Raw genomic sequence first — 10,556 nt, 5'->3', positions numbered from 1 at the left:
GAGAAATACTGGGCTGAAAAACTTTTATCCTCAAATATACTGCCGACAGGGGGCACCATACACTCAGAGAACTACTTAGGTCTTATTTCAATATGTAAGGGGTATTATCATTCATTTAGAGGCCTCATTCATCTGATGTTGGGAGATAATAATCATAATAATCATAATTAAGCTATAATTATAATAATAGGTAGCATATATACATTATTAATAATTCATTTCAATTATTATTATTATGAATTTCAAAGATACTTTAACTGTATCCAGTAGGTACAAAATATGAGTGAACACAACCTAACACATTGTTTTTTTTATTGAAATTGTGAGATAATTCAACAAAAAATCACAACCAGCATAAGCGAGATACGCTTTAAATTTTAAATATATTTATATATAGATAGATATGCATTATGCCCCATTTAAAGAGAAATGTTATCATCCTCTCCTGTGTTGGAGTGAAATGACCTGAGGTTTTTCTATATCTCTGCCTCTCCTGCAGATAATAGCCAGGTAATGTGACAAATAGGCAGCTTTCTCTCTATCTATCTCTCTTTTCTGATATTAGTTTTTGCAGACAGAGATTGCTGATAAACATGGCACACATGTTTGTTTCCTTCATGTGTCACAGGCAGATAATCAGCTATGCATTACAGATAAAAACTTTCTGGTTCAAACCAACAAGCGCTAAATAGCTTTCATTTACAGAATACGTTCATGTAAAATAAAAAAGAATAAAAAGCAACGAGTTAAACTCTAAATATTATATACACGTCAATGTACAGTCTTAAATAAATTAATACCAATTGCATATTCTTGGATTCCTTTATAGCTTATTTACAGAATTTATTTTAATTACATAAATAATTCAAACAAAAAATCTGGCAGAAACTATAGGCCTAAGCGTTCTTCTATCAATTATTTTTCACGGAACGTTCATTTTATCCATCCCTTTTGAAATAATAGCCTATGTTCTAAAAACTTTTGGGATGTAGCTTGTTTTCCTGTCGTTTTACAGGTTGCACCTTCTCCATAATGCGGGCAAAACGCACACCAATGTTCATTCAGTACTTATGCTGCTGTAGTGCTCTCATCATTAAAAAAAAGCACATCTATTGATTATAGTTTGAAACGGTTCTCTCTTCAGTCCCTAAAAACAATGCCACTACATGAAGAATGTTGTTAGTAGGTTTTCCTCCTTGCGGTATCCTCTTAGTGTGCTCAAGTTTTAGCCAGACGCCTAAAAATTCAGTGCCCACTTTTGGTTTTCATATTATTTCGATGCTTCAGTTTCCTATAATATTGAAAGCGTACCCCACACAGAAACAGTAAGTGACGACGCTGGTTCTCTCTACTTCATTCCCTGCCTCTTTTCTCAGTCCAGGCGCGCGAAAAGGTAGGCCTGTATTGACATTTCCTCGCGTAATGTGCTGTACAAAATTTCTAATAAAGTCCTCTGATATTTCAAGCCAAGTCGTGGTGGAATATATTATTCCATTAGTGAGATCACTTAGGAGAGTCTCTCGGGGGGTACGTCTCTCTCTGGCTCTCAAGGCCGCTCACTAGTCTCTGGATGTTTTGGAGCTCATTGATAGAGTCCTTCATCGATTTGGGGGAGCTGGTCCTATGACTCGACCCCGCTTTGTGGTTGTGGAGCTCAGGCACGGGACTCGTCTCCCTGCTGCCCGATTTGGACGACTCGGAGCTGGGGTTTAGGCCGCCTGGCAGGCCGGTGGTGAATAGACTTGTGCTCTGGGCCATGGACACGGGGATCTGGTAAGGGTTGAACCGGAGCCGGGGGCGGGAGCTGGTGAGGAAGGGATTCCTCGAGAGTGAGCTGGCTGTAGTGCTAGCGGGCATGGCGGAGGCCGCGGCTGCAGCGGCAGCCATGTAGGTGTACGGGTAGGGGAACAGGCCTCCAAAGGTCGGCATGGGAATGCCCTGAAATCAGACAGGAGAAAATGGCAGTTAGTACTGGGACCGTGATAGTGATATATTCAGACCACGATGTAGCCTACTCAAATGACTAGGCTTACTGAACCTTGGGGAGTCCGCTCAACGACCAAATTACGCACGGCCTGAATAGCTAGTTCACTTCAATAATTAAACCTACAAGGAATTCGTCTTCTACGATGTTAAAGAACCCTTTAGAATAATGAAGGTTATATGGATGGGATGTTAAAAAGGAGAATGCTTATTCGCAATCCAAAGGGAGGTAAATAAAAGCCAGGCCTCTCGTTTTTACTCCCACACATTCCCTATGAGTGGTTGATTTATGGGTGGTCTTCCAAAGCATGTTCTTTTAAAACAAATATCAGACTGCTTTGAAAAACCATTAACAGAACTGTTGTTCAAAATAATAATAATAATAATATAGGCCTAGACATGTTTTGGTCGCTCTTCTGGCAGCATGTGTCCGCTCACTGCGGTAAGTGTGCAAGAGCCCCAGGACTCCCTAATCCTAGTGGCAGTGACCTGATAACTCAACAACATGCTGCGCATTTTTAGTTATGCCGAGATTGGGCCTGCTAAATCTGTCCAGTCAAATGTTCAATGCAAGGCGTCTACAGTGGACTTTAGGCACTACGTTTGCACATACTTTAGTTTACTTGTAAGACTCGTGCTTTATTAGTCAAAGTCTATTCTAGTGCTCAATAATAATGCCCAACGGTGTTGGCGCCATCAAACGAGCATAAAGGGCTATGAGTGATCACTGAGTTCAAACAAACAATTTGTTGCAGTGTAGAATTAAAGTCGCCCTTACCTGAGAGGCGAGCATGTGCTGCGATAGATGGAAGGGGAAAGGGTTCGGCGCGCCCCCGGTGCCCTGGGCGGAGAGGCTGCCGTTTTCCATACCACTTGCTCCGGATACCGAGGCCAATAGATGTCCCATGCTCATGGCAGAAAACGCACCTGGGCCCATAGCGAACTGTCCAGGGTGAAATAGCATTTGTCCGGCGTTCATTGGATTAAAAAACTGCTGGCTGTGCAAGCCAGACAGGGCCAGACTCTGCAGGTGGCTCGCGCTGAAGTGTGATGGGCTCTCTGTCTGAACCATGAGCGGGGAGAAACTTTCTTTGGTTGCGCTTATCCCGCCGCTGTCTGTGGTGTCCTTTTTTGACGAATCTGTAGTGTCTTTCCTGTGCCTGTTCTCCGTTTTGTCTCCTTTCTCAAGGTTCCTTATACTGAATATGGAGTCGCTCGACTTTCTTGAGTCCGGATAGTCGTCTTTCTTTTCCAGACTCAGCTTATCCTTCACCCGGTCCTCGCACCTCGGGCTGAAGGGAGAGGGCGGCTCCGGTTCAGGGCTGATCGATGCGGTACAACGCTCGTCCTGATGATCAAGTTCTTGCTCACTGTCAGTACAGGTTTTATCATCTGTAATTAAAAAAAGTTGTAGTCAGAATTGGCTGTATGTTTTGTAGGCTTAAATGTAAAATAACTGACAAAATGCCATGTCATGCTCAGACTTAATTTAAACAATTTTAAGAGAATTAATAATGGAAAGTAAAATATCAGTTGAAACGGCAGTGGTTAAAACATTCACAAGCACACCCACACGCACTGTGTAAGTGATGATTTTAATTGTACAGTCATGATTTAGTGTCAACATGCCTTGTCTAACCGTTTCCTTCCTACATGTCAGCCCAAGAGTTTTACTCTGAGCGTTAACATGGGGCTTTGTGTTGTATTTTTACGAGGCCAACTCTCTGTTTCCTCAGAGTAAATAGACTTCAGTTATGAATCGAAAGTTGAGCGGTCAGCAGTTGCTGTTTTTCGATGGTCAAATAGCCTGATTAAGTCTATGCATTACAACACGAAACAGTTATTTCATATTTCAATAATAAGTGAGTTGAACAAATAGCCTGTCACAAAATAACATTTTAAATCTGAAGAACAGGAGCTGCTGAAAACCATCAAAGTACATTTTGTAATTAGAAAATGTACTATAACACTGTGTTTTCTTGGTAAATTGCACATAGATTTCTATTCTGTAAATTTAAAATGTATATTACTTGGACATAATACATTAAATGAAGTGAACACAACCCGTATACTGTTGCAATGCACAATGTGGGTATAGGCCTATAGCCTATTCTCTTAATAGGCTAATTTACTAGAGGATTTGGCCTATAGTCGACTTATGTCAGCTACCGTTGGCCACAATGGCATTATTATGTTTAAGCCTATCAAACGAATTGAGATTTAGGTTAAATATAATTTATCTTACCTGGGCTGATTCGACTGAATCTAAGCGGGCTGGATCCAGGTCCGATTGGAGAGTGTGCCCCATCTCTGCCGGTTGTTGGTTCACTAGACGAGGCATCAGAGTCGCCCCCGTCTCGGTCTGCTTTGCATTGGTCTTCATACATCCGCAGGGAGGGAAGGGTCAACTGTTTCCTAGAGTTGAACGGTTCCCTTTTAATAATAGTGGGTACATGTATTCAAGTAAGGCATCCATACACCATTAACATGACATCAGGGCAGCTGTGGGCCGACCTACATTCAATGATAAGCCTACATCAGAGTTGAGAATAGCATGCATTTTGTCATTTTTATTTTGTTAACTAATAAACAGATTAAATGGAATAACGTTGGGGCATGGTTAAAACATGCATAACATATGTCCTATGCTTATGATCGTATTATGATCAATATAATTTATATAGAAGTAGGCTAGACTACACGATGTGATGGGCGAATCGACATAGCCTATGCTTACCTTTTCTCTCGTCTTCCATTTCCGGTGTCTCTGAATCCTTTGGCAAAAGGGTTATTATCAATCTTCAGCTGTGTTATCTGTGGACAGGAAATTGAGAAAATATATTAAACAGTGCTGGGTGTAAACAAGATAAACAATGAAAAATAGGCCTAACCAAGAAGTTAGAATTAACTAGTAGTAGTAGTAGTAGGCCTTAACTCAGCCTATAGGTCCAGGCCTAATAATGAATTGACCTATATATAGGGTCACGTGTTTTTCTCAACATTATTTATTCTGATATATTTCTCCCACACACATAGTGTCCCGTTAAACACACCGAACAGAACTCACTCTGTTGAAAGGAAGCCCCGGTAGATGTTTCATTATTAATGGTGGTTTAATGACGAGGCGTTATTCTCACGACCCCCATGAGAAACATTGTTTCTCCATCCATTTTTTTCGGAGAGTGAGAGAGGGGGAGAGCTGAGTGGGGGCGACTTGAACAGATGACTGACTATCTTATCCATAATTAATTATGTGGTTTGGATCATTGCTACTTCATGCAAGGCTTGTATGGAACAAATACTGCATGGGCTTTGGAGCCACCCCCGTCACTGGAACGGCTGTGCACGCTGCTTGGTTTGTCCTGTTTCCCCCCTCCTCACCTTGTATGGAACGCTTGAGGAATTCGCGAATCGACCAATCAGGGAGTCGCAGTTCCCCGTCTGTCACGCTTTGATTGCGCAGGCAGCCTCTGAGACTGTGTAGCTCGTGGACAAACTGGCGAGGCTAGTGCCTTCTAATCGATTGTGACTTTTTGCCATAAACTTTACGATAGCAACAAGACCACCACAGGCCCCTCTGACACGGACGCCAATTAGACTCAAGGAGGGGGAGAAGAGAGGGGGTCGCAGGGAGCTAGATAATATTAGACTGCAACTAAAATAAATACTCAATACATCAAATCTAGGAATTACTGACACCCTGAAGAACCATGAGAAATCCGTCTTTAACCAAATGGTGTCAGTGTCCAAAGATGCGCCATCTAATTAGATTTGAATGGAATTGTAGCCTTTAATCAACAGCAACAAATCGTCCATAGCCCATAGACGGAAAGACAACAGCAACAAATCGTCCATAGCCCATAGACGGAAAGACAACAGCAAGCAAACTTTTTCAAATACGTATTTTACTAGTCAAATATATGCCTCCAATTGTAGGCTAAACTGGTTACGTAAGGTTAACCATAACATTTGACAATGACGACCAACATGCGGTTTGATTGGGCAGGTGCATTTAGTCCTACAGATTAAAAACCCTGCAGAAACGGTTTCACTGTAAAAAGTCGGACTAAATTCGTCAACAAAGATCATTAGATGCAACAAGATTGTACAAACGAGTGAGGCCATCGAATTCCACAAATGAGCCAATTTTTCACAGCATGAAAACAAACAAAACAAAAACAAAATTGAACCTCAGATTAACCTTTTGCTGATAGAAAATCGTGGCATTTATGTGAATATAGGCCCAACCTCTTATGGCGAGGTTATTTCATGGTCTCTAACATTAATGTAGCCTGTGTTAAATTCCACTTTATTGTACTGTATTGTACAGGCTACTGTATTGCTTACCTTGTCATTTTGATAAGCTGTGACAGCGATGAAGTCTGTCTCTGGGAACACGTATGTCCTAAACGTGCTGTAGGGGAGCTTCAGGATGTCGTTGGCCCTCACGATATGAAACCTGGGCTGGTATTTGTGCATGGAATTAAGAATCGTCTGTGGAGGGAAGGGAAAAAAAGAATTATTATAATTTAATCGACACCATCTGATGCTAGGCCTATCTCAAAGTCACTCTTAGGCCCATACGTGATTAATACAATACAATCATGTACATCACATTAAATTAATATATGTTATTATTATTTCTTATAAAGATTATTATTCATAACAATAAGTAGGTCTATTCAGAATTGGTCCTACTGCGTATTCTTAGAATGCAAGAGAACACACCTTTGGTCAACACAGATCGCGATAGAAAACAATACTAAAGATAAACATTCATGTAATATTGGCATTATCATATATGCTGGCTAACCTACTGGGTATCTGATAATATTTATAACACATGTATATTCTATACATTCACTAACTACTACAACACGTAGGCCTATACACACTGACTGGATAATTAAAGATACAGGTTGGATAGCCTATGGTAAAACGTAGGCCTAGATCTATTAAAACAATGTCTGCAAAATTTTGCAAAAACGCCTGGATGCGTCTGGCATGTAAATGTTCAATTTGTTTACAGTCGGTTTGTTTGCACATAGGTTTATGAGCATTGAACAAACACACGCTGTAACACTGCAGCTTCTCTCTAGACGACTTTCTGAGGCATCCATCATTTTCCTCTTCTCCGCGGTTAATTTTTTTTACAGTAGGCTACAAACAGCACTTCAGGGACCAACGGCGAAACATGATCGGCCTTCGAGTTCGAGTACAGGCTACATCCACACATTGCTTTTATTCCACGCTGCTCAAGCTGGCTCAAGACAGTGAGGCTAGGTCAGAATAAAGCAATCAAATCTACGTCAAAGGACTCCACAGAGGCTCGCCCGATCCAAGCCGATTTCCACTCTGCCCAGTTTCCTTGACCCGATTTCTGACTCTCATAATCCCCATTTCTCAAGAATTCCCCCTTCGCTTATATGATAAAAAAAATAGCACATCTAATACTTGAATCGTGATTTCAATCATCTTCCTCAATCGTGTAAAACTTCGTTTTATAAATGTGTAAATATATCTACCAACAACAAGAGCATTCGTGATATTAGATGTATAGTCTACTTTTATGAAGCTTTAGACAATAATATATTGGGAGATCATATTTGGAAACAGGCCTATGTCGACATTGAACAGTGGGGGCATGTCCTTCCTGCATGTCGACAGTGGCAACAGCGTGGGGAACATGCTGTGCCAATACGTTAGGCCTACTAAAATAATGTTGCAAATAGAATAAGAGTATCCAAGAAATATAGAAATATCTCGCTCAAAAAATCCAACAGTATCTTTCTTTTAAATACACTGTATTACTCCAGAACCTAAAACATATGCTGTATAAAATGTGTGTCAAGAATTATTATTAATCACAAATACAATTGCGTGTTTAAATGTAAATAAAAGTCAACATACAGTACTTACAAATCCATGCTTGTCCGATATATTGTTGGTCAGCTTCAGTTTATGAAAAGCAACCGGCTTGGCCATCCACTGCTCTCCCGTAGCCGGGCTATCCGGGTGAATGTACATTCTTTTGGGCATCTCCGGGTCGGCCTTTCCCGCTACCATCCAGCGAGAATTGTGGAACTTGTAGCGGCAGTCGTCGGCAGCGACTATATCCATCAATAGAATATACTTGGCTTTTTTATCAAGCCCATTTATTCTGACTTTAAACGGAGGAAACATTCTCCTGGAAGACAGACAAATATGCGTGGAATTAACTGCATGGAGGCTTATTCATAAACATATGACATTTAATATTGTCAGACAAGAGAAATCAGACAATAACATTGTATTAACATGTCATTAGGCGAGTGGCTCTCTCCTTTGTGTCCAGGGAAAATGCAACACTATTTAATCGATATAGGCAAATTATAAAGTAATATTAATTGACAGAACTGTTCTTTATAATAAAATCATTCCATCGAATTATGTACATGCTACTTTGAAAATACCATGATAGTTGTAGGAAATAAAACGAATAAATTATAGGCCTAATAGCCTACTTAAAAATATTCTGTATTTATTTTATTTTGTTGATTATAATATTTAGGAATTCGTCTGTAATCAGTCAAGTGAAATATATTTATGACATGACACTATCACTTAGGTTAAATCACAATCCTCTTTTTCCAGTCTGTCAGTCTGTTTACAAAATCCAGAAGCTCAACTGTCATGACAGAATGCAGTTTGATCCATATGCTGGTATCGTTTTGCTGACTAAAGCCAGGGGAGGGTTTTTTCCCTCTCTGGCAAGACTACTAAACTAAACTCAAAACGGCTCGTCTTTAATGCATTCAACATTTTCTAAATATTGCAAATATTGATCCTTTACGGTCTCTGATAGCGTCTCCTCCAGACGCTGTCAAAGACGCTCCAAACTTGATTATAACAATCGTACCATCGAAACTAAATAAAATGCTATAAGTCAGGTCACAATAGTAAACTGTGATTGTATTTATCACTTTTAAGTTAAATAATTAACCTATTTCGATAATAAACTAGGCCTATAAGTTAAAGAACAGACAATAGTCTACAAAGAATAACAGCATCACATAGCGCCAGTCCAGCCTACAGCAGGCCCTGTAATATTGTTTCGCTGTAATCCTAAATGTAACTACCTCTTTCGAACCCTCTTGCTTTCGCCATAATCTTTTTGAAGCGTTACATAAAAAGACAAGGCACATCTGAACACAACGCCTATACAGTATGGACAATATTTGTCCCACCAAGATTTACATGCTATAATTGCCATTGATGGACAGATTACAACCATGACGCTGTAGTCAGCCTCGCTGGCAATAATTATCAGAGCGCACTCTCACCTTCCAGATTTGGTAATAACCATCTCTGTTCCTATTTTGTGAAACTGGTCCCATAGGTCCTTGGCCTCCAGTGTGACTTTAGGGTCGTCCTCCACCTCTTCCTCGGGCTCCAGGCTCTTCAGGCTGCGGAGATGAGCCGCCTGGTGGTGGTGGCTGAGAGCCGGGTGGAGCCCTGCCTCCGCGGCTCCAACGAGGTGGTCCGACATGGGCTTAGTAAGAGCCGCGTGAGGCAGAGTGAGCGTCGGGAAGAAGGAAGGCTGCGCGGCCGCTAGGAAAGCTGACATGGAGAAGTCGGTCGGACGGTGAGCGTGGAAAGGGTGATAAGCCATGGCAGTCCCTGTGAAAACTGGATCTCTCATCGGTGCATCCAAAATATCGAAGTGAAATTATGATATATAGTGATATTCTCCCCCCTCGGCAAAAACAGTAGGACAGTTTCCAGAATAATGTATTGTTATTTCTGTCAGAAGTAATGTCGAATACTGTGCCAGATAGGCTATGAATAGACGGGTTATAGACGGTTATTAGCAGAAAAAACTGAATTGATAGGAACTAGCCTATACTACACGTAAACTCCCGTTGCTGGTACCTCCACGAAGTGCAGTAACAATATCAGTCAAAGATAGTGAAGCAGCTACGCTTTGAGAGCAGAATCGGGGTTTCCTTTTTTCTCTCGACCCGTCGCTTTGAGAAAAATAAGATATGCCTCTCTGAAGGCTGAAGCAATCATTCCACACGGACACGGAGTTGAAATGGTTAGATCTTGCCCTGTTCACTGAAGAACTGTGACTATCTCACATGTTCTTCCTGCCTCGATCCCAACACTAATGAACCAAGCCCCTTTGATTGCTGATTTTACGCTTTCTGGACCAATTGTGGGCCTCTATAGGCGTGGTTTTGACAGCTCCTGCCAGACTCGAAGAGAGGGGGGTGGACAACAAGGTGTCGGAAGCATTAGCAGTAAGAAAACATGTCAACAGAATAAAATATTAACCAATGACAGGAAAGCTCGGGAAATCCCACCCCCATCTCCAAGCCAAACACCGGGTCAGCCCTCAATTCTTGACCGGTGGAGGCATCACCTCGGTCGGCTTGCGCTTCATACTTTCGATGAGGTGCATAACTCCAGCCCAGAACCGGTGCCCGAATAGATAGCCTACGTTTATTGCTCTATAGTCGCTTTCATGATAGCCTATAGGTAGGCTAAATAATGTTAGTAGGCTATACCGGTGATTGATTTTTTTAAAGTAT

General features: G+C 41.2%; 1 protein-coding gene across 4 annotated transcripts; it reads right to left on the bottom strand.

Moving 5' to 3' along the window:
* Positions 1 to 295: 295 nt before the first annotated feature.
* Positions 296 to 10,175, bottom strand: LOC120028295 (T-box transcription factor TBX2b-like). 4 transcript variants are annotated; one of them, XM_038973489.1, is made up of 7 exons: positions 9,306 to 10,175; positions 7,894 to 8,170; positions 6,331 to 6,477; positions 4,721 to 4,797; positions 4,229 to 4,416; positions 2,762 to 3,375; positions 296 to 1,938 (listed from the first exon to the last, which is right to left on the bottom strand). In XM_038973489.1, the coding sequence occupies exons 1-7, from the start codon at positions 9,662 to 9,664 to the stop codon at positions 1,504 to 1,506; spliced, it is 2,097 nt and encodes a 698-aa protein (XP_038829417.1). In that variant the 5' UTR covers positions 9,665 to 10,175; the 3' UTR covers positions 296 to 1,503. The 4 variants fall into 4 exon arrangements, with proteins under 4 accessions (XP_038829417.1, XP_038829419.1, XP_038829418.1 ...); XM_038973491.1 differs by having other exon boundaries at positions 4,229 to 4,398; positions 9,306 to 10,174; XM_038973490.1 differs by having other exon boundaries at positions 7,903 to 8,170; positions 9,306 to 10,166.
* Between the last annotated feature and the right edge of the window lie 381 nt (positions 10,176 to 10,556).

This window comes from Salvelinus namaycush, chromosome 34, assembly GCF_016432855.1.
Source record: "Salvelinus namaycush isolate Seneca chromosome 34, SaNama_1.0, whole genome shotgun sequence".
In the NCBI taxonomy this organism is placed as follows: Eukaryota; Metazoa; Chordata; class Actinopteri; order Salmoniformes; family Salmonidae; genus Salvelinus; species Salvelinus namaycush.
This window is presented reverse-complemented; position numbering and strand designations above follow the sequence as displayed.

Coding starts and splice junctions, on each gene's coding strand:
- LOC120028295 (XM_038973489.1), bottom strand. CDS start 9,664: ATGAGAGATCCAGTTTTCACAGGGACTGCCATGGCTTATCACCCTTTC. Junction 8,171..9,305: donor GTTATTACCAAATCTGGAAG/GTGAGAGTGCGC, acceptor TCTGTCTTCCAG/GAGAATGTTTCCTCCGTTTA. Junction 3,376..4,228: donor ATTCAGTCGAATCAGCCCAG/GTAAGATAAATT, acceptor TTTTAATTACAG/ATGATAAAACCTGTACTGAC.